Raw genomic sequence first — 23987 nt, 5'->3', positions numbered from 1 at the left:
AAGACTTTTTTAGAGGCAGTTAGTATCAGATATATTGAGATGAACAGTGTTCTGTGTGCAGCTGAATAGTTTGGTGTGAATGGATTTATTTTTTGTGCTGTCAAATGTTCTAGGGTATGTCTGCATTCGCTTTAAAGGTAACATCTAATGATCAGGGCATTAAATGCCTGCTGCTAGCACATCCATGTGAAAGAAATAATAGCATAGATCAGGGAGCTTGAAAGTCTGATTTTGTGTTGTCATACCAACATTAACCAAAATTAGGTTGTCCCAGCACAGCAGCTTGCATGTGGTCAGCTGAACTAAACACCTTCATTGATTCTGGGCATTACGGGATGGTTCTGGTGGTCTTCATTCATCCAACAATGCCTCACCAGTTCAGCCTGCCTCTGGCTCCCTATTGTTTGCGAGAATCTGGCTGAGAATAACAGAGAGAGGAGCATTTCCTCTTAGAGCAATGGCTAACAGAGGTGAGCAGAATAACTTCTACCATGGTTCTCCTTTCTCAGCCTTCTGCAAGAAAGTCCGCTAGAAGCCTATGCTCTGTTTTGTCACTCGCTGAATGATTTTAGTACACCCCCAGGGAATGTCATTCAGCTGCCTATCAGGTATCACCAGAAATTTATATTCTCTGAGGTAGTAGTTTAATGTTTGTTTTTATTTTCCCCTCTAACACAGGGGATATACTAATTATCAGTACCTCCCTGGCTCACCATTGTGTGACAGATATATCAATTGCTTTTGGCTCTGTCTTCTTTTCCCCACCTCCCACCCCACATTTCCAAATGAGCAGAAAAAAGCATAAGCAAATTAGGAAATAATAAGGAAACTATATATACTATTTGTTTCATCTGACAAGACAGATTCTCTGAAGGGCAGCTGGATGCATGAGTGATGAGAAGACAAGATTCAAAAAAGCAGGAAGGGATTTGTGTTTAATCATAAATGTTCCATCTGAAGGCAAAATTATGATTATATGTCATAACCCCCCCCCAAAACTAATAAAAAATGAAGGGAATTATTCATGCTGGGTTGAATTAGTGTTTACTGAACCAGTCTGGCTACCTCCTGGTATTTTCTGACATTTCTTTATGTTGACATGACTGACAGAGGAATGATACCATGTTAATACTAACAGCTATCTTTTTCCCCATGACACCAGGAGTACAACTGTCATAGTTTTGAAGATGCAAGTTGCAGTAGGTCTCTGTCTTTCTCACATTCTTAGATTAAAAAATCTTGAATCAGGTACCAAAAGCCTGTGAGATCTCATACAGCAATATACTTGGTACTTTGCATTTGGTTTTTGATTCCTGAGGCTTTAGGATGATCTGAAGACCTCAAGGTCTCTTTTTTTGAAATTTGGAGGGTTAGATATTAATCTCCATTGTTAGCTAACTTAATTTTTAATAACATACTAGATTCTTCTTTAATTCCATATCTGCAGAAACTGGGGCTTTCCAGGATAAAAACACAGCAAAAAAGTTACACCAGTATACACCAGGAAACATTCTAGGAAATTAAAAAAGTTGGCAGCAGAGAAGAATGCCAAGTGTGCAGTCCAAATTTGTTAATCACTTGCTCTTGCTCCCAGGCAATACATCACGTGTGACATTTTCACTTCAATTTAGATCCTTCTAGTCTTCCTCTGATCTTTTTTTTTTTTTCCCTTTTCTCTAGCCTTAATATCTGTTCACCATCTGAACTCCTTTGTCCTGGGTTTACCAGGAGCCATTTTGCTCCTTCTTAGTAACTGGTGCAAGCTCTGTGTTTTGACTTCCAGCCTGGGCAGGGAGCTGATAACACCGATTGTTTTTAATTGTTGTTAAGTAATGTTTATTCTGGCCAAGGACTCTGTGAGTCTCATGCTCTGCTGGGGACGAGGGGAGGCCGGGAGGAAGCAGAGACAGGACACCTGACCCAAACTAGCCAAAGAGGTATTCCATACCACAGCACGTCATGCCCAGGGAGGTAACTGGGAGTTACCTGGAAGGGCACACTCTTCGGGGGGGGGAGGTCGAACTCGTTCGGCGGTGGTATCGTATTCTCTTGTTATTTTCTCTTATCAATATTATCATTCGTGGTAGCAGTAGTGATTTGTGTTATACCTTAGTTACTGGGCTGTTCTTATCTCAACCCGTGGGAGTTACATTCTCTCGATTCTCCTCCCCATCCCTCCAGGAGTGGGGGAGGCGGGGGGGCTTGAGTAGATGAGCTGTGTGGATCAGTTTAAACCACGACATCCTTTCACTACCTCGATTCATTTCACTATCATCTTACTAATAGTCTTGTTTTTTCTGAAAGATATTAATCTATGTTTGATTGCACTCAACCATATATTGAGCTGGTTTTGTGACATTGGTCCCTGGACTTCCCCCATCATTTTGGTGGTAGCCGTGTGCCTGATACTGCCCTGCCAATGGCTGCTTTGAGCTTCTGTCATCTTCTGTTGCTCTGATTCTGCTAGAGCCAGCAATGTTCATTAACCTCTTTTTGCATTCTTTCTCACTTCAACCCTCTCTTCCTTCTTTCCTCACTTGTCCTCAATGAACTAAGACTTCATTACCACCTCCCTCTGGCAAGAAGCAAGATCTCTCTGCCATTGGGCTACATCCATCAAGCTTTAAAGGGTAATTTATGTGGTCCTTAAGACAATGAACTCCATCATCTGAATACTCACTCTTTTCATCTGCTCTTTAGCCAGTCTTTCTCTAGTATGTAAGCGCTGATACTTCCACTCTTCCCTTTCTCTAATATCTTACTGTAATCCCACTGGGATGGAAGGTGGACATTCCACCTGAAAAGCAGGACTCTATCAGACCCTCCTACACTACTTTATAGGAAGATTAGCTGGAATCATTATTTTTTCAGAATTTCCTGCAGTGAAAGAAAAAAAAACAAACCATAGCAAATATTTAAAATAGAGGACAAACTTATTGACTAAATAAATGAATATTTTTGGCTTGAGTTTTTCGCTGAAAAATGTAAATTGGTTGGATTCCAGGGTTAAACTTTTCTGGATCAATTTCTAGTCCTGAGAGTAATCAGGATAATATTTTGAACTTAGGTGAATTTAACTTTGTGAAAGAGGAAATCTAAGAATAGGAATGTACAGTGAGATTGGTATTTTCACACTAAGGCATTGCCATACAGGAAGATTAGTGTGCTAACTGGTTGAAATATGGTTTTACAGAACACTAGCTATTTCACCCTTCAACCCTCTTCGTTACAAACTAATGATGTTTAGCACTACTGTTTAGCAGTTGCTTCATAATTAGTGTATAGGCTACACTGGTAAATTAATGAGGGTCTAGAAACATTCTCATGCCCCAGAACCCCGTCATCTATACTGCAAATTTCTTGGTGAAGTTCCTTGCATGCTTTTTCCACCATGTATCAAGAGCTAATATTTCAAGGACTATTTTTGATATATAGCTTCTGAAATCACTCTGGAAGAAAAGAGAATTTACCAACAGAGACATGGACGATTTGTTGTGAGGTGCCTGCTCCGGGACATTGCATGTAGACAGAATCTTTTTATTTTTTCTTTTCTTTCCTTTTCTCAGATGCAATAATTCTAATAAATGCTAATTTAATAAATTAGCATAACTTTCTCTTTTAAACTACTAGCATTTACTTCTGAAGGAAGTGTTGCAATATGGATAGTATATAGCCCTGAATAATACAAAAAAAGGACCATGAGAAAAACAGCATAGTCTAGCAGGTCAGTATAAAACTGAATCTTGGGAGCTGCAAGTGCCTTCTTAAAGGAGTTGTCTTGACAGCTCCCTGTCAGTTCTCTGGTTAAAGCAGTTTCAGGTTAAAACTAGATGGTGTCATATTCCTCTTGCACAATGAAAAGGAATAGAATTGCCTAGTCAATTTGCCTAATCTGTCTTTTCTCTAATTTGTCTGGTTTGCATAACCACAGTATTAACCAGCAGTTCACTCCTGCTAATCCCTAGTGCTACAGAGAACTCATTTGTATATTACAGTGTAATCATAATATCTACTAATTCCCTCCCATACCCTACATGCCTCTTTTGAAAGGAGATTGCTGACATTATCACCATTTTATAAATTAGGAGACTTACAGTACAGCAAAATGATTTTTCAGGAACTGAGCGTTACTGATAAAGTAGAGCCTGACATCAGTATAACTGATAAAGCAGAGAATAACATTTGGGTCTCTTAAATTCTCAGTACAGTTCGTTCCCTGAAAGCTTCAGTGTTCACTTGCACCTGGGATTATAAGTGAAGTCTGCAGCAAAACTTTTTCTCCTGCATTTCTAATTTATTTATTTTTTAATTTTCTTAATATCACCACATACTGAAGTGAGCAATTACAAAATTACTTGATTTCCATACGTTATGTCTACAAGGACATAGCAAGGACTTTCTAATGGTGGTGGTAGAAAATAAGGTTGACTTCAAAGAAGGGTGCTAGCACTATCCTTGCTTTAAAAAGGGTCTTATGCTCTCACTTTAGTGCTTTCACAAAATGAGACGTAAATCTCCATGGGTTGAAGAAAATGTATCATTTGCAAAAGCACTGCAAACTTTCATCTCTGCTTCGTAGCACTTCATCACATGTAAACTCTCATAGGAGCCTCTGTCTATTGCTTTTCTATTTCAGGCACTTATGCCATACTCCAATCCTGGCCACAGGTCTCCTCCTTTTCCAGTAAGTGATGTTGTTGTGCCAAAGGGCAAGAGAAGAGGGTTGTTTTTTTTTTTTAATTAAGGTCAGTTGTAAGACTCTTATGTTCATTTCGTTCCTTAGAGCTAAGGTCTTCAGAGAGGTCAGAACCACATTCTTATACAAATAGTTTCCCTTGGGGTATTTTGACCTTCAGGTAGAATCCGGAAAGCTTAAGAATAAGGTAGCAAATTCCTGGCACTAAAGTGGAGGAGATTTGCCTTCTTCTCCTACCCCAAGAAAAACAAAACAGACAAGAAAGACAGTGTCTGGATAGTGAATTTTGCTAAAGGGAGTTTTTCATATTTCCTGTTGTCCCAGCTAGGACTACGTTTACACTTACGCTGTTGACGTATTTGAATATTCATTTGCTTTTCCAGTTCTCACTATTCCCAGGCTCCTTAAACTGTGCACATTAAACCTATCATAATCTACTATTGGTTTATAAGTAAGTGTTTTGCTAGTTGATCTCCTCTTGCAATTAGTCATTTCTTACTTTTTTTTTTTTTTTCCTTAAAGAAAGGCTAGTATCAAATTTAGATCTCTATTCCTCTTCTGTGACAAGAAGCATCCCTGCAAGATCACACTGCCCTGAAGAAGTGGACGATACCAGGCTCCTTGCCTTAAGATACTGCTACAACTAAGTATGTTTGCTATTTGGGATCTAAAAAGTGAATGCTAGGATCTAATGAGTTTCAAAAACAACTTTCTGAAGCTAGTGTTCCAGAGTTCAAGGGTTCCAGGTGAGAGAAAACAAGACACAAATAGAGAACTCTCAACTAGTTTATTGATATAGGAAAATATAGAGATAGTAAAGGATACAGTAAAGGATATTTCTGACGTTTGGTTATCTTACCAACCCCAAAGACCCTATGAATATAATCAGGAAACCAGCTCTGAGAATCATCATTGCAGTGCGAGGTGGCAGGCTCAACCATAGTGGGCCTCCCCACAGAGGCCACGTAGACCTTGGTGGTATGACATTCTGCCTCCCCCGCATTGCACGAGGCTCAGGCTTTTATACTGACAAAAATACACACTCATTCCAATGCAGGAGGCCAGCCTACATCAGAAAAAGTGGCCAGCAATATCTAGAAAGGTCTCTGAGGGTCGAGACTTTTCCAGGGAGTTCTAAAGCAAAACTTTCCGGGTAGGAACCAAAGCCGGACTTTCTGGGGAGCAGCTAAAGCAGGAATCTCCAGGGAGGAGCCAAAACAGACAAACAGTATTTTTCTACCTTTGTGTGTTTCACCACGGACCATTATCTATTGTCCCTGACACAGCTAGTTTTGTTTTTAATGAACCAGGCTATAGATGCTTGCTACCTGGAACCAACTTCTTGTGTTTAGCTGATGATTGAAATGAATAAAGTCTTGCAGAGTCTCTGCTTAGAAACAGTTTTAATGACCCCTTTTAGTTCTGTGACAGCTCTTAGTTATTGAGTTCCAATGGCAGGTCATGGTGGTCCTTGTACATGTGGTGCTATGAAAAGACTCCCTCTCTTAGGCAGCAAAGCAAAGATTGAAGTAGCATCTTGCAGCTACCTGTGTTGGGGACAATTGAAGAGTCATCAATATCCCAGAGTGAAAATGTGTCTGCATTGATTTTAGGTGTGGAAACGTTAAGCAATGTCATCCATCATAGCTCGCTGATCGTATATTTGGGAAGGGTGGGATAAAACATGGAGAAGTGCCAAATTACTCTCACAATTTGGCAACTTCATGAAAACAAGATCGTCTTCCCTGCAAGCTAGAAAGCTGAGTCTGAGTTTAATTACTTAACTCTTAGTAGTCTTGAACTTGGTACTTATTCCTATGCTCAGCTGTTTTCTGACAATAACATTAATCTGAATATTTTACAAGAACATTTGAAGTTCATTTATGGAAACATCCAAAATTCTTCATTTTAGATGTATATGGAGAGTTGATTGCTTTTTCCATAATTAGGATTGCAACTGTGATCATTTATAAAGCTATTATTAATCCCAATATTACCACAGCTGTAGCTTCCAGGACTGATAGAGTTTAGAAATGACTCAGTTTCTTTTAAAGGCTAAGATAAGCTTTTATGGCAAGCTTCAGTGTAGTTAACCTGGCCAAGCTTTAGGACTGGCTATGGCCTTACTACTATACATTTTAAAATGGAATGGCTTTACCTTTTACGCCACTATCACTACCTGCCAGTACATGAAATATTCCAGGCAGTTACATTTTCTTGGCAGCTTGTGTATATTTCTATTAGAAGAAAGCAAGTTGTAAATGATGGAAGTTATTAGTGTTCAGTCTATACAGTTGACGCTGTCTGAAATACAGTCTGAAAGACTACAATTCTATACACATAAGATACACGCAAAACTATATTCTATGTAAATCCAGTTGTTTTTTTTGCTGTTCATTTGGAGAGAATGTAGAGGTCTCTGTGTTTTATGAGTGCAAAACAAAAGAAATTGCTCTAACAGATGGTGTTATAGCTCTGTTTTTCAAGAGTTATGACCCAAGTCATAGACCCGGTTTATAGGGTTGATTGTTGTTTCTGCTAGCAGTGTTACTTGTTTGTAATAAGGTTTTACAGTGAAATAATTTCTGGACAACTTGCACACTGCAGAATTTTTTAAGCACGTGCCTGGGAGTGATGGTGTTAAATGGAATATAGCACTAGGTGATACAGAAGGAGATATAAGACAACCGGTGAAACTGTTCAAGAGTTTGAAGATCATACATTTGATGATCAATAGCATTCTGTTATTCCATATATCATCCCTGGTGTGTGCATATGCAATGCCTCAACCTATTCAACAGAGTGCAGGCATTACCCCAGCTGTTGAGGCCATTTTAGCAGCTCTATCTGGAGTTTTCCAGGAAGGTTTCTTTATGATGTCTCAGCTCACTCTGAATAGCTCATCTATGCCTATGCTGAACATCTTCATTAGAATGATAAACATGTTCAGAACCTCAAAAACATAATATTGAATACACCTGCCAGGTGATGTTTATGTTCCAGGTATCTCTCATTGATAATTCTTTTCCTTACAGATTTTTGTGTGTGTGTTTTTTTGCTTTTTAAAAAGGAGCCACATCCTCACCTGTGTCCAGACTGAAAGGTTGTGTAAGTGGTATGAATGCATAAATGCAAAGATGATCAGAAGCTCATTTATGTGGCATCTTTGCATTGCTGCTCCTCTGCACAGGCCTGCTCCCTCACGCTGCACAGAAGGACTTCTGCAGAGCTGCAGTTTATGCTAGCTGTGATGACATTTTCAGGCTAAGAAAGCCTGGCACTCCACAAGGAGTCTGGCTTTTTCTTCCTGCCAGACCTTACTATGCCAATTGCAGTCACACCAGCTTGCTGTGTGGTGTAAGTGACTGTAGGGCTCCCTTGTTGCAGGTGCTAAATATGTGCAGCTCTAAGTCAGAATGGGCTGCTTTTAATGTCAGCTTTTGTCTCTCCCTCAAGCCTGTTATGTGGAAGTAAAGACAAGCTTGCATGGAACATCTCTTCGGTTTTCTTTTTGGCTACTCAGCAGGCACCATATCTGTGATTCTCTGCTGTATTCCACTAATGTGCTGCAATTTTAGGCAGTTTGAAGTGGGGGTAGACCATATTAATTCCTATCTGGTAATTTTGAATGCTAGTGATGGTCTAATATTGCGTGAGTTCAAATGGCTACTTAAGTTTTGTGGCAGCAAAGTATAATATCCATAAATGACCAAATTTGGAGCTTGGCTTAGCTGTTTGGTTTGGGGTGTTTTTTTGGTTTCTATTTGAGGTTTTCTTTTTTATTATTATTTTAAAGAAACCTTCTTCTTTCCATCCCTTCATCTTTCTACCTCTTCTCACACTTCCACAGACCATACTGCCAATGCTGGTATTTCTTTCACAATCACACAGAATAAGGTGGTTGCAGTGAAAAATTTCTGGCAAAGAATATGATAGCTCCATTTCTAGGAGATATCTTCCACAGTGGGCAGGATGGGGAAAGTAGGTGTGAGAGTGAAGTGATTGCCTGCACTGCATTCTCATGGAATAGGAAAACTAAATGTAGCCTGTTGTCTTCACCAGGAAAGCAACCTGCCGATGTTAGTAAGTGTTCAGGCATGTGTGAAGTGATCTCACAACTGCCAGGTTCAGACTCAGCAAGTGGAAGAGTCATTTGTGCACTCAGAAAGAACTACTCCTTATAGGCACATATTTTTATTTTATTTGTTCAGATTTTAGTATGTTTAAAATTAAGACAGATGAAAATGAGGAGAAAAAAAGTCAAAACACCGGACTGGTTTGGTCTGCTTTTTCCTATTCCTTTCATTGCACATTTTAGAGATGGCTCTCAGAACTTGTGCAGTTTTGAATGTGGGGTTGGTGTTGGACTCACAGAAGTTGGGAAGCCTGAATGCTTGTTTGAATTTTATGGCTCTGCTCCTCTCTGCCAGTACCAAGAACAGTAAACACCATACTGTTCTTATGTCTGTTCTCCTCTCTTTTCCCTTAGTGTCAAAAGTAACCTTTTTTTTTTTTTCCTTTTTTTTTTTTTTTTTTTTTTTTTTAAGGATGATTCCAGCTACAAACAAAGCCTTTGTTGTAAACAACCTTGTTTCTGGAACAGGCTATGACCTCTGTGTCCTGGCAATGTGGGATGACACAGCCACAACCCTTACTGCCACCAATATTGTGGGATGCGCTCAGTTCTTCACCAAAGAAGACTACCCTCAGTGTCAGTCGATACACAGTCAGTTCCTGGGTGGGACCATGATTCTGATAATTGGAGGCATCATTGTGGCAACTCTGTTGGTATTCATTATCGTTCTCATGGTCCGCTATAAGGTCTGCAGCAATTCCCAGGACAAGATGTCTAACGTCAGCAATGTCTACTCACAGACAAATGGATCACAACTAGTTCAGAATGGAGTCTTGCCCCAAGTCAACCCCAAAGTGGTGGTGAGAAATGAACTTATGGAGTTCAACTGTCAGTCTGCACGAAGCAGCATCTCCTCTTCCTCCAGCTCTGCAAACAGCCATGAGTGTGATGACTATAGCCTCCAAAGTGAACAGGGCACATTGTCCAGTAAGTGGAGACCTCCTTCCAGGTCAAAACACAATATTGACCGCCTAATGGGAGCTTTTGCCTCCCTGGAACTAAAATGTCAGAAAAAGGAGGAGAAGACAGACTCTAGAACTTCCACAGTGGCCTGCCACTCGGACAAAGAGCCACTGTTGGGCCAGCCAGAGTCCAAATTTCGCAGCCTCCTCATGTTGCCTCTGGAGGGAAAAACTAAACGTAGCCATTCTTTTGACATGGGTGACTTCGCCACATCTCAGTGCTGTACCTACCCAAAAAAGATAACAAACATTTGGACAAAAAGGAGCCTTTCGGTGAACGGCATGCTTTTACAGTATGATGATAATGACCTAACAGGGGTGAAAGGGACTTTCGGGAGCTCAGAGTGGGTAATGGAAAGCACAGTGTAAATATCAATGTCTCCCCCCTCCTCTTCTCCCCTCATGTGTTATAAAGCGTGGTTTGTTGCAGGGCCATTCATTTGGAAAGAGAGGGGAAGAAATGTTTTCAGTTGTACAGGCCAAAAAGGTAAGTAAACAAATAAGTAACAGGGATATTAAAAGAGAAAGAAGGTCATGAAATGTGAATAGGCATGTATGAAGCCTTTCTTATCTGGCCCCAACTAAATTATGAGTGAATGTTTCAAGGAATTTGGTAGTTTTATTTAACGTTGTTTTCCAAAAGTTATTCAGACTCTTGGTGAACCATTAAGCAAAGAAGATGAAAAGGCATTTAACAGCATAAATTTAATTTTAAAGGGTTTATTTTGGTTTTGTTTTTTAAAGGGCACCTCTTTTCTTTAACCATAGAAGTACTCTTCTGTGGATATAAAACTTGTGCTAGGATATAATCTGGTTGTCATTGCAAGTGACTTTCTCAAAAGTGCAGGCAGGGCATCCACACAGATCAGAGCAAACTGTTCAGCGTAATCTCATGGTGTTAGCTGTGACATCTGGGAAAACAATACTTGTTATTGAGTGGGCTTTTGGTTCAAATTTAATGAGCTCTTCTGTTTTGCCTTGTTAGTGCTTTCGAGTTGTTTTTTTCCCCACAACACAAAATACGTTTACGTGTATTTTTTGTTTTGTTTTCAGTCTCATCAAATCCCCAAGATGAAAAGAAGGATATGTACAAAGGTCAAATTTCTGATGTACTGTATAACTCACCTCCAATGTACCCCTTTATGTCTTCAGAAAAATAAAATCTAGGGGTTAATACATTAAAAAAATAGACAATCCTCTTTCTTCCATCTTCTTCATAGTCTCTGCTTGTCAATGCTCAAGGCAGATTGCAGCAGCTATTGATATCTGTAGCGGCGTTGCTGTCAAAGATAGATAGGGAAAATAGCAATCAAGGTTTCCTATTAAAGGATAAAGAAAGGGAAAATGAAAGTAGCTCCCATGAACTCTTCATGTTATTAATACTAACAGCTTCTGGCAAAGGCCACACTGTCACTGTTCAGCTGACGCAAAAAAAAAAAACACAGACTTTTACCTTATTGTGAAAAAAAGCTTTGTCTAGTCACTATGATATGGCTCAACTGTATCAGTAGCATCACAGGAAACGTAAGATTTTGTGTATTTCAGGAAATTGGGTATGCTCCAAATTAGCCACCAAAACCAAGGTAAATTTAGTTGTCTCAGAGAAGGGGGTCTCCCATGTGTCCCCTGTACTACAGATGGCCTTTCCCTCAGTCCCCAGCATACTCCTGCTCTCCCATCTGTCACCCTCACTAAGGTCCTTGCTAACCAAAAACAGGAGTTCTTTAGGGCTTGTAAACTGTTTCTCACATTAGGTTTTGGGATCATTGCTATGGTTGTGTAAATGCACATTGCCCACCCATTTGACATAATTTTCCTTAATGACTTTACTGTAATTTCCAGCATTCTGGTGACTACTGAAACTGCCCTTTCATTTGTTTGTTATTTATTTGTGATCAGCTGCTGGGAACCATCCTGAAATCGCACATTGATTTTGTAAATCCTATGATTTTGTAAAAAGTGTGTGGAAAGGATGCAAGGCACAGAGAAAATAACACATGAAAGAAATTGTATGTATATTTTTTTTAAAGGTGCAGGATATATTGTGACATGGCTGTGTACTTTATCTTGTATTTGTCATGTTTCCTACTTGGAGTTTTAGAAAATGACATCCCTGTGATCAGAATATTTTTCCTTTATTTTCTCTCTCTCTCTCTCTTTTTTTTTTTTTTTTTTTTTGCTACAAAATGTACAGTAAAAAACATTCTTGGGAGAAGTACTTGCTTTTCATTTATTTACTGTTCTGTGTTCTGCTTTGAAACCTAAGGAAGGAGTGGTAATTATTTTTTAAACTATCTTGGTTATTTTTAGCATAGCCCTTGAGTTCCTCGATATTAGTAGCATATGCAGCCACGAATTTTCAAAAGCAGTATCATATACGATATACTATTTTCTTTATTAAAAACGAAAGCATCTCTTTCACTTTCTCATACAAGATTAGAGGAAGTAAGCCAACAGATGCTATTTTAAAATAATGGATAGTTGCCAAAGAGCCCAGGTAGTAAAGTCCACAATCTAAGAGCTGCATTTATTGCTATTAATTGTGATTTAAATTCATTTAGTTTTAATGAATGAGGCTCAATCTGCATCAGCAAATTTGCAAATACTGAGCAAAATGAAACAAGCCCCCAGCAATAACCTTTGGTGCTTACAGCACATCGAGGACTTAGGCACTCACAAGGGAGGCAGAGACCACCATGGGGAGCCAACAACTGTCCAGCCCTGAGGGAGGGACGGAGCCAGACTTGCCTGGTGGTGCCAGTTCCTGGGCACTTCCAAGGTTGTGGTCATCCTTCAGGTGCAACCAGCCACTGCACTGCTTACACAGCCAGCCAAGCACACCTCTGAAATTATCCTGTGTCTTCCCCTTTACCTCTTTGAGAGCAGACTTTGCCCCTTTGAAGACTGCTCTGTATTTTGGGTTACATTCTGTATCCATGACTTAATTGTTAATGCACAAGTGTGACCCCAGGGTCTTCCACATACCATCTAATCAACTCTAACTTGCCTTTATTTTATCTCCATTTTCAAGTGTGCATTTCACCCAACTTACTTTTCTTTAGTGCTGCTGTAGGCATCGTTCTTTGCTTTGCTTCTGAGTACGACTGCATGTCAGCGGCTGGTGAAATGTTATATAGGTACCTGGGTGTAATAAATATATTCATACATCATTGAGGAGCTCAGCTAGTTCAGATGGCCTCGTTCTTTAGTCTCACAACACTCCACAGAGAAATTCATATGGGACTCAAGCAACAGTACCGACTCACATATTAATGTATTAATGTGCAGTAGTGCGATGTGCAGCTGCAGTAGCTGCACTTTAGATGCAAGTGTCAGGTGGAGCAGACAGTAAGGAGGACAACAAAGATCAAAAAGAGCCTTCTGAAAGAGAAGCCTGGGAAACTGAATGTGCTACAGAATTTAAGGTGAATGCTGTGGAAATAACTAAAGACAGCTGCACATGTGTATGTTTGTAAGTTATTAAGTTGCAAGTTATTTTGTAAGTTGTAAGTTATTTTATATTGCCCCTGTAAGTTATTTTTTGACATGTTTTATGATAGTGAGATAAGCTTTTTTTTTCCTAAAAATACATGCCATTTAGTTGGATCAGCTATGCAATCTGGACATCTGTAAATCGATGGGTCCGGATGGAATGCACCCACGGGTGCTGAGGGAGCTGGCGGAGGTCATTGCTAGGCCACTCTCCATCATCTTTGGTAAGTCGTGGGAAACGGGCGAGGTGCCTGAGGATTGGCGGATGGCAAAGGTCACACCAGTCTATAAGAAGGGCAAGGAGGACCCGGGTAATTATAGACCGGTCAGCCTTACCTCCATCCCTGGAAAGATGATGGAACAACTTATTCTTGACTCCATCACTAGGCATATCAAGGATGAGGGGGTCATTAAGAACAGCCAACATGGTTTTATGAGGGGGAAGTCATGTATGACCAACCTTATAGCCTTCTATGAGGAAGTGACTAGGTGGAGGGATGATGGTAGAGCGGTAGATGTAGTTTTTCTTGATTTCAGTAAGGCATTTGATACTGTCTCCCACAGCATCCTCATAGATAAGCTAAGGAAGTGTGGGCTTGACGATCAAGTAGTGAGGTGGATCGAGAACTGGTTGAAAGGAAGAAGGCAGAGAGTTGTGGTCAATGGCGCAGAATCTAGCTGGAGGTCTGTGACTAGTGGAGTCCCTCAGGGGTCGGTGCTGGGACCGGTGCTGTTTAATATTTTCATCAATGACCTGGATGAGGGAACTGAGTGCACCCTCAGCAAGTTCGCTGATGACACAAAACTGGGAGGAGTGGCTGACACACCAGAGGACTGTGCTGCCATTCAGCGAGACCTGGACAGGCTGGAGAGTTGGGCGGGGAGAAACTTGATGAAATTTAACAAGGGCAAGCGTAGAGTCTTGCATCTGGGGAAGAACAACCCCATGTACCAGTACAGGTTGGGGGGTGACCTGCTGGAAAGTAGCGAAGGGGAAAGGGACTTGGGGGTCCTGGTGGATAGGAGGATGACCATGAGCCAGCAATGTGCTCTTGCGGCCAAGAAGGCAAATGGCATCTTAGGGTGCATTAGAAAGGGTGTGGTTAGTAGGTCAAGAGAGGTTCTCCTCCCCCTCTACTCAGCCTTGGTGAGGCCGCATCTGGAATATTGCGTCCAGTTCTGGGCCCCTCAGTTCAAGAAGGACAGGGAATTGCTTGAAGGAGTCCAGCGCAGAGCCACAAAGATGATTAAGGGAGTGGAACATCTCCCTTATGAGGAGAGGCTGAGGGAGCTGGGTCTCTTTAGCTTGGAGAAGAGGAGACTGAGGGGTGACCTCATCAATGTTTACAAATACGTAAAGGGTAGGTGTCAGGATGATGGAGCTAGGCTTTTCTCAGTGATACCCAGTGATAGGACAAGGGGCAATGGGTGTAAACTGGAGCATAGGAAGTTCCACGTTAACATCAGGAAGAACTTCTTTACTGTAAGAGTGACAGAGCACTGGAACAGGTTGCCCAGGGGGGTTGTGGAGTCTCCTACACTGGAGATATTCAAGGCCCTCCTGGACAAGTTCCTGTGTGATGTACTGTAGGTTACCCTGCTCTTGCGGGGGGGTTGGACTAGATGATCTTTTGAGGTCCCTTCCAACCCTTGGGATTCTGTGATTCTGTGAAAGAACAAGATATGATTCCACTATGAAATTCTTGCATAGAATTAGTCCTGCTAAAAAACCCCACCCAAATCCCCAGAATGTCATCCTGGAGACTATTGAACAAGATGATGAAGTGGGAATCTCTGAAATTAGTGATGATGTGGATTTCATTTGATGTATGCTAGGAACCAAATGGTTGTATGAAATGAAAATAAAAGTGTATGCGAATGTCTGCATATGTATATATGCATAGCAAAGCAGACCACACTATTTGCATACGATTTGTATCCTCCTTACAGGTTTCATGAATTTGAGTATATTTTTAGTTTCAAAGATCTTTTCTCAGTTTGCCAGTTCTAGAGAACAGCAACTGATTTGTTTTCTCCTTATCCTTAGAGGAAAATCTTTATATGTCTCCAAAAAGTACTTTGTTACTGTTGAATTAATTCATTTGTAAAGTAATGCATAACAGCAAAGCAATGAAAAGTGCCTCTGCCCTGCATGAGGCAAGACTGAAAAGGTAGCTTTTCCTTTGCTAAACTTTTCCTTTGTGTTTATATCCCACATCATGGAATTAATCTGTTCTGGAAACAGAAGAAAATAATATTCGAAAAGGCTCTACTTGTTTCATTCTCACTCTTCACCCAGCAAAAAGTTGCAAAGACAGATGACCAAGAGAAGCCCTTGGAGGTTTCTGAGAGAGTGCAATAAATGTAGCAGCAATTTAAATACTTTCTAACCTGGAGGCCAATGAATAATTCTACCTGATAGCCAAGAAAACATTTTAGTCTCTGAATAGCTTGAATGTCACATCTGTTTGCAATGCTTTGTACCCATTAACCCATGGATAACCCACAGCACACCATATGGTACATGCAACAGCTCCTTCTACTCATTACAGCCGATTTCTCTGGAATCTTTTCTCAGTGACTCTCTCTCATCTGTGTTCAGTGTCTGCAATTCAATACTCAGGCAGTTATGGATGTGTAATAATATTCTGGATGTGGAATTAACAAGTGACATTATTAAGATCTTGTATGTTTCACCTTTAAATTACCCTAAAAATGACGAGACGATTTCTCCAAACACATTAAATTAGGTTTGGTTTTAGGCTGTAGGCCAGATAAAAACTAAATCAAAGAATACCTCAAAACTCTTGCTTTAAACATAGGAATTTTATATTTTGCAGTATGTTTTCTTTGTCCTAATCAATTACTCCTTAACCCCCAAAGGTAGAGCATTCCCTAGCGTCAGCTGTCAAAAGGCCCTATGATATGAAACAGTGCCAGGTGCTTGTCATGGTATGAAGCTCCCAACAGGTGGCAAATGCCAGAGATAAATCTCCAGATACAGATAAATTAGCAAGTGTGTGCATTTGTATTCATGCATACACATTGAACATATCCACACATGTACATGTTGTGCTTTTTAACTGTATAGTTTGTGATGTACACATTTCCTAGTTTGGTAATAAGGGAGCATTTGCAATTTTTATGAAATACTAATGAGAGAAAGAGAGAGAGAGAACAGAAACCTCCTCTTTCTAGGAAACAGATTAGTTGATAATCTGTTTCTCATACCAGCAGAGAGAATTCAGTCCTTAAAATGGTGGTGAAAGGATTTATTCATTTCATATGACCACCAGTCACCACATGACCTCACAGCCCACCACCTTACTGGTGGGCTGGGAGTCCTTTTCCTATTCTCCATAAGGAAACGAAGAATATCTTCCAGAAATCGTACAGCCCTCTGGCTATGCATATAATACAAAACTTGATAAAGAAAGGACCCCATCTTCCAAAAAATCATTGCACTCTACCAGGTTGTTTAGTAATATTTGTAGATGAGACAGGAAACACTCAGTATAATACCAATTTGATCCTAACAAACTGATGTCCCTGGATCAGGGTCAGTAGAAATATCTTATTCATCTTTCTATTTAATACAAGCCATAAAATGATGGCTTTCTATTGAAGAAACCCCAGTGGAATTGTGGACCTCTAAAGTCGGGTTGTGAGGCCAGTGCAAAGCTCAGTAGCTGCATGTAAAAGCAAACAGTCCTGGGACCATTAGTATAAATGCTTTAACAGCTTCCAGAGAGCCTTAGCTTGCAATATGGTTGGGCTGCTACAAAACACATCCAAAACGACTACACAGACTCAAATGACTGAAATGTCAGTGTCCATAATACACTGAGTATTGGCTAAAGTTTGACAACAGTTAGGAGTCATGAATACAAATGTGCGCAACACAGCTTTGTCTGCCACTTCTAAGCTACCATCACTGTGCTGCTGCCAGCCTTGGCCACAGAGAGTCTGAGGGGCAGAGCCACCTGGGTTAAGCTTCCTCAACAAAGACCACCAAACATTATCTTGAATGAGCTTGAGGAACTTGTCCCTCATTGGGGAATGTAGATCCCACCATGACCTCAGTCCAGAAGGACCGCACTTCTGCCGTCTAGGTTAATCTGTGACAGCATGAGTTTATTTGAGAGGGAAGTACCACACGTCTCGAACCTGGCTCCTTCTTCAACTCCCTTCTGCACCCTTCCTAGTTTCATTCCTCCTCAATTATTTTACTTTGATTTCAGGCAAGAGGCAATTTTTTTTTTATCTACTATACACCTCAGCCCACGTGGTGTTATGAAGTAACTGCAGATCACAGGAGAATGGGCAGGCTGAATATGGCTGATGCATTTTCTGGCCATACTCTTTCTCAGTTACCCTTCTGCAACTTTCCTGTTTACTAGTGACTGATAATTACTATTACGGCTGTTTGAATTATTCAGTGTAACAAGACAATCAGATGAGCAGAATTCCTTCATCACTCACACACTGAGGACTCTCATTACCTGAGAGGCATCTGTCATCATTCTGCAATCTCCTCATAGGTGGCATGAAGCCAGTTCAATATTGGATTAGTTGTAGTTCAAGGATGGCTCTTCCAGGGTGGTGTCTCCAGAACAACTGCAAAATGAACAAATTAATTGACCATGAATACACTGACTAAACAGACCCGTTGGTTTGCTATTGATATCAAACTGGTGACCCAGTTTTCAAGCAGCTACAAGGTATTACTGTCAGGTATGTTAGATTAACTGTTAATGCCACTATGTATAGATTGTATCTGGCGTTAATATGGATAACACCTGGTGAAGAGCTTCAGAATTAATCACTAGGACGTTAGATGACCTGGATCTCATTTTAGTGAGGAGAGGATCTTACACCCTTCAGATTCCTCATCCTTTCATGGATATTTTTGAGAATCTGTTCTATCTGTTTAATGAGTTAATTTCTGCATGTATTTATTTTATGTATCTATAAAGCTAGAAAGAAACAGTTAATGAATGAAAACACAACAATAAAAACAAATCAAATTCATTAGATGATTTACTTTGAAAATGTAAATCTAAGAGCTTTAGTGGTGAACAAAATGGAAATGATGGTGTTTCCTGAACTTCACAACATGTACTCCAAATACAGTCAGAGCAAGAAAATCAGCTGTGAGGCTAATATGGACATATAGCATATAGTTTGCAACCTGATACTGTATAATTTCTAAAAGGGTTGTGAAATTCCTGAAGGAAGAATGCAATTACTAGAACTGGGATCAGCTAATAATAATTAATCAAATTTGAAACCTAATTGGAAGGCATTTCCTGAATGTCCCTTATGGAAGGGAAAAGGATGGTACTATATTTAAATGAGTTTTGAAATAGATAAATTAAATACATCACTGAGAGTGGATTTGTAATCCAGGCCTAATACTCAGTTTGCTCGTAGTCTCCAGATTACAGGAGATTATCACAGATCAAACCCCTTTAACAGAAAAGAACCTTTTAAATCCACCTCAGCATTGCCCTTCTTAGGAATGAAAGAGGCTCCTTCCAGTGGGAGGAAAGAAGCCCTTAATTCACGACTTGTCAGAAGAAAGTGCTTGCTTCAGCACCAAACCAGGTTAGTTATGGCCTTAATTTACCCAGCAGCGTGTTATCCTGGTGGAAAGGACGACACCTTTAAGTAACAATGAGCAAGCACGCACTGACAGAATAATAATCACAGATTGAAAGGGTTAAAGTGGAAAAGGTGGTAAAACTAAGTGCCTGCTGGTGAGGCACTGGAATCGGTTGCCCAGGGGGGTTGTGAGTGCTCCATCCCTGGCGGTGTTCAAGGCCAGGTTGGATGAAGCCTTGGGTGAGATGGTTTAGTGTGAGGTGTCCCTGCCCATGGCAGGGGGGTTGGAACTAGATGATCTTGAGGTCCTTTCCAACCCTAACTATTCTATGATTCTGTGATTCTACTTTAATTCCTTTGGGTGCCGTAATATTGGGACTCAGAAGCTGCACTTACAATATAAAAATAACATTAGTGTGGCAATTAGGACTTAATGGTTTGTGGAGAGAAGTCTGCAAGGCTTTATAAAGGCACCTGAATTAGTCTGTATTCAAGTTCTACTTCACTCCCACTTTTTTTTCTGGCTGTACTGTCATCTTCCTCAAAGGCAGAGTTCTCTTAAAACATTGTGAAGAAATGCTAGAGGCATCAGGGCCACTTCTCAGTTTGTATAGGATACTTCTGCCAGTTTATCCCAACTGAAGAAACTTGCCTAAGGTGCCTATGAATAAAATCGCTGATCTAGAAATGTTCATTTGTTCCAGTGAGCAGACAAAAAAAAAAAAAAAAAAAAAATCACTAGGTGTGTATTGACCTGGTCTCATATACATAACATTCTGACCTGCCTTAAATTGCATGAGTCATCTAGCTTCAGTGTCTAAAAATCACTACAGCCAGCCTATGACACTTAGAAAAACATCACTCAAATGGGAGTCTTTTGAGTGAATTCAAACTCCACAAAATTTTGTTGAGACCTTCCCTTGGCCCCAGAAGGAGGAGATCTCCTAGATCTCTGGGAGATAATCTGTGTTATTTACAGTTCTCCAGGATTCTTGTGGGTCCCTGCCAGGATGCTAATGGCCTGGCAGCGCTGGGCTTGGCAGAAAACACTGGAGAGCAGGTGGAAATTTTTGATGTGTGGAGGATAGGAGGCAGCAAAAAAAAGGGCTTGTTTTTTTGCAGTCCACTGCATGGCATAAGATGTTTGATTTCTATGAAAATGTTTCTTCAATAGTCTTCATATATGACATGGATTCAGCACATCAGACAGTGGCATAGAGAATATATAAACCTTAGGCACCAAAATGAAATCACCCTGTCTCTATTCCTGTCTTACCATTGCACAGTTCTGATGTTGTCTGAAGACTGGATTTACACATTGTGCTCCCATCACTGGTAGCAGGAGGAAGACTACAGCTTATTTGCTTGGGCAACTTAGAATAAGAACTGACAGAAATGAAGTATGGCATTGCCTCTTTATTCATCCCTCTTCCCTTTTCTTTCACACACATACAAATTTTCTGTTTCGATTTATTACGCTTCTTACCTTTGGTAGATACAAGACTGTATAGTCTCTGTCTGACCCTGAAAGCTCAGAGACCAGACAGGTCTGTATTGATCCACATACTGACAGTGCAGCTGTTATATTAGTTCCAAAAGAGATTTCAAACCATTCGTTTTCTTTTGGGATAGCTATTATGAAGGGTTTGTGTGAAACAAAAAACTACACGTATGTGCAGATTTCTGTTTCCTGTTGCTACATGTCATCACACACCTGCCGGTGGTAGCGGTTCTGGCAGGCTCCTCACTGTAGCTCTCTCTGTCGAATATCCAAGACACTGAAGGAAGGGAAGAGGGAATTCTGCTGTATTTAACTAAAATTGAGTGACCTGAGATTCAGGAGTGCCTTTTAGAACAGTTGCTCCTTACTGGCTCTCCTGCTATGCAGCCCTGAAACACCCAGGTTACATTCATTTCAGTTTTAGAGTGTTTTACAGGGATACAAGTAAGAACCTGCTTGTGTGACAGGCTTAGTTTACACGATTTTCCAACTACTTTCTTCCTTTCCACACTGTGAGGCAGAAAAGTGAAATTAAACTCCATAGCAATAAACATATTGCATCAGTGTTGGATCTCTAAGTTCATCCCCACCTGCAGCATTGGAATATGAATATTTAATTACTGAGTTTATCCTTTTCTCAGACACACCTTTTAACATGGTATTCTGCTCTTCATGCCATATGCTGTGTGGGAAATGTAATCTCTTAAATCGATATATATTTATACATATATATATATGGCCAAAACATTATTTTAAGTGGATGTCTGTGAAGCAGGTGGGTATTATGTATTAAATACAAAAAAAACCTATAGTAACTTTGATCTCTGAATCAAGGGAAACAAAGCAGGTTTGTTCAACCTTATTCTCCCCCCTCCAAGATAAAGATCATAAATAGACTTAAATTTTGTGGAATAGCTGACCTTACTCTGAACAATTAATGACCAAAATCACAAACTAGCCTGATTTCAGGTTCAAATGTGATCTCTTTGAACATGACCATCCCATAATCTTCTAGCATTGACAGACCACATGCAAAACCAAGTGTAGAATCATATGTTAAAAAAAAAAAAGGAAAAAAAAGTGCAATCAATTCTCCATGGGAATGAGAGACTACTTTAATTACTGCCAACAGGCAGCGATCTTGCAATTCTTAATATACTTTGATTTTATGAGCTGTTCAGAAACTGTATTGATGGTGACAAAATAAGTACCTGGGCTGAGGCCACTAAATTATTAGGGCTGACTTCTAACAGAAAATGTTTCAGTAAAAGTATTATACATTTCATTTAGGTAAATAATGGTAGGATCTACAGCTACTCTGGCATAAAAATTCTAAAGGCTGTCACTCTGCATGCTTCAGGGCAAAAAATGGACCCATTGTCAGTGATTTTTATCATGACACTGCTATATTTGGTGTCTTTCATAAAGGTCCAATACTTATATTATTCTGTCAGATTGTCAGCGTCCCTTAAAAGAATAAGTTTTTACTCCTCCTTACTGAGGCAAAAAACCCCATCCTCATTCAAATGCCAAAGTTATCACCATAATATCTTCTGATTAGGTTGGAATAAGTCTTGCTCATGATTTCTGAAAACTTGAGGCCGTCCATCCTCTGTACCAGACGGGGTCAGAAGGAAACCACATCCTTTTTCCTTTCAGAATAAAGACCAGTTTAAACACAGCCCGTTGACTTTGTCTTTAACAGCATCTGGCAGAGCTGACAACCAGCTATGGGACTCTGAAACTAGAGATTTCAAGAGACAGACTGAGGCGGTCAGCCCTTCTCAAGGCCTGATACCCATTATTGTGTATTTTCCAATAATTTAATCAGATTCTGAAGGAGGAAAACAGCAAGTTAACCCATCACTTCTCACTGCTGATTCAATGTCACCTCTCATCTGAGCAATCCCATGTCGCACCTCCAGCTCCTTGCCTCGCTGAGATCTCCAGCGTCCGTTTACCCTAAGCCACTAACCAGAGAGCATCCCTCCTCCATATCCTGCACGTCACCAGATTTTAAGGGACAGAAGAAGATTTAAGTTTAACTAACCTCTTCCAGAAGATTACAGATAATAAGATGAGGCAGGCAGTTGAAAAGACACTCCGGATTCCTGCAAGCAGAGAACAGAGCAAGAGAACCTCCTGCCCCTCTGGTTACGTGGGCAGCTGAGGACTGCCCTGCTGATGGTGAGCAGGTGCTGGCATGGGAAGGGACCAGTTGATACTACATCTACCCCTGTGAGCAGCTTTCAGAGCCATCTGCTCTGAATTAGATTGGGTTAAAGACACAGTGTAGGCAAATCCCTTCTTGCTGTTTGTGTGAGATAGGTTCATCCCATGTGAAATATGGTTTAGTGGAAAGTGCTGTCTAGGTAGTAGTCCCATCTAAGGGCAAGAAAAAGAAACACCACTGTAAATCAGAGATGACACTGTGGCAAGCAGTCTTTGTTTTAATAGCCCCAGCACAAAGAGGGGTACAAAAAGCTCCATGCAGGATTCTCTGCAGGCAAGGAAAGACACAGATAAGCAAAGCAGTCAGTATGAACAGCACTGGATTCATAATTGCTTTACAAGGAGGAAGAGTACACAAGGGGAAGAGGGCAAATCAGAGACATGTCATTAATATGTCTTTAGGCACTATTCCCATCACATCTCTGAAGAAGAAAAATGTTACTTTTGTTCCTGACTTTCCTAGGTGGTTGCCTTTGCATAGGAGCAACAAAATTAAAAATAATCTGCAGAGCAAGCTTGTTGTTAAGAAGGTTTCAGAAGTCTGTGTTTTTGGGGTTTTTTTTGTCCAGTTTGATTTATTTCTGTGTACAGAGAGCACATTGCTCTCTGAGAGGCTGTTCTGAGCCCAGTTGTCATTATCCACCACAGCTGCCCAGCACTCAGGTTTGTGAGGCAGTAGGTATACTTACTTATGCCTTCTATACCTATATAATGCCACTCTGGTGAAGGCAATCTTTGTTTTTTTCATTTTCAGGTGCTGGCTTTGCCTTAAAGATGCCCACTTTTCGTTGTGAATGAAGCACCCTGGAAAACAACCAAGCAAAGCTTATCCAATAACTGTGTTGGTCCCTGTGTTTAGTTTAAAGAAATTAAAAACATACAATTTCAAGTAAAATCAAGTCCTATACCTACCTCCTCAAATAACAGGCAGAGGAGAATGTGCTTTTCCATGTTACTTGCACCCATTGTTCAATTATTTGAGAAAGAAACCCCTCCTTGCCTTTCCAAGGTTTGGAAGAAAGGAGGGAGGAACAGTGTACCCCCGTGCCATGCAAGAGAATGCAACTAATGAAAATAAAAAGCGGGAACAGAAACACTACAAAGGCAGAGACTAGAGATTCAGAAAATGTACTAAAAAGAATAAAAAATACCTTTTCTTTTCAGATCCTGAGAAAAAGTAGACCTTTCTCAGAGAAGATACATCACTGCTATATCATGAAGGTAAAATCATTTACGCGGTTCCAAGGAAATTTTGAGATATGATACTGAACTCTATCACAATAGTCAAACCTACAAGCAATTAAAAAGAAGGGAAATATCCTAGTGTTGTGATTTAAGCCCACCCAGTAACTCAGAACCACAAAG

General features: G+C 40.4%; 1 protein-coding gene and 1 long non-coding RNA gene across 3 annotated transcripts in view; one reads left to right on the top strand and one right to left on the bottom strand.

Moving 5' to 3' along the window:
* LRFN2 (leucine rich repeat and fibronectin type III domain containing 2) overlaps positions 1-23987 on the top strand; it is a 125527-nt gene that overhangs the window by 35686 nt on the left and 65854 nt on the right. The window contains exons 2-4 of one of the 2 annotated variants that reach the window (XM_065679051.1): positions 9244-10141; positions 10224-10280; positions 10847-11902. The exons of the other annotated variant lie outside the window; for it this stretch is intronic. Coding sequence (XP_065535123.1) covers positions 9244-10141; positions 10224-10280; positions 10847-10960 — 1069 coding nt within the window. The 3' untranslated portion in view covers positions 10961-11902. Of the gene's footprint in view, positions 1-9243; positions 10142-10223; positions 10281-10846; positions 11903-23987 lie in introns of those variants that run through there. 2 annotated transcript variants of the gene reach the window in all.
* On the bottom strand, positions 10920-22567 carry LOC136014255 (uncharacterized). Its single transcript, XR_010612575.1, has 3 exons — positions 22441-22567; positions 17788-17902; positions 10920-11073 (listed from the first exon to the last, which is right to left on the bottom strand). It is a non-coding gene; the product is annotated as an uncharacterized LOC136014255 (long non-coding RNA).

This window comes from Lathamus discolor, chromosome 5 (assembly GCF_037157495.1).
Source record: "Lathamus discolor isolate bLatDis1 chromosome 5, bLatDis1.hap1, whole genome shotgun sequence".
In the NCBI taxonomy this organism is placed as follows: Eukaryota; Metazoa; Chordata; class Aves; order Psittaciformes; family Psittacidae; genus Lathamus; species Lathamus discolor.
Note: the sequence above shows the minus strand (reverse complement) of the source record. Positions and strands in the feature narration are given on the sequence as shown.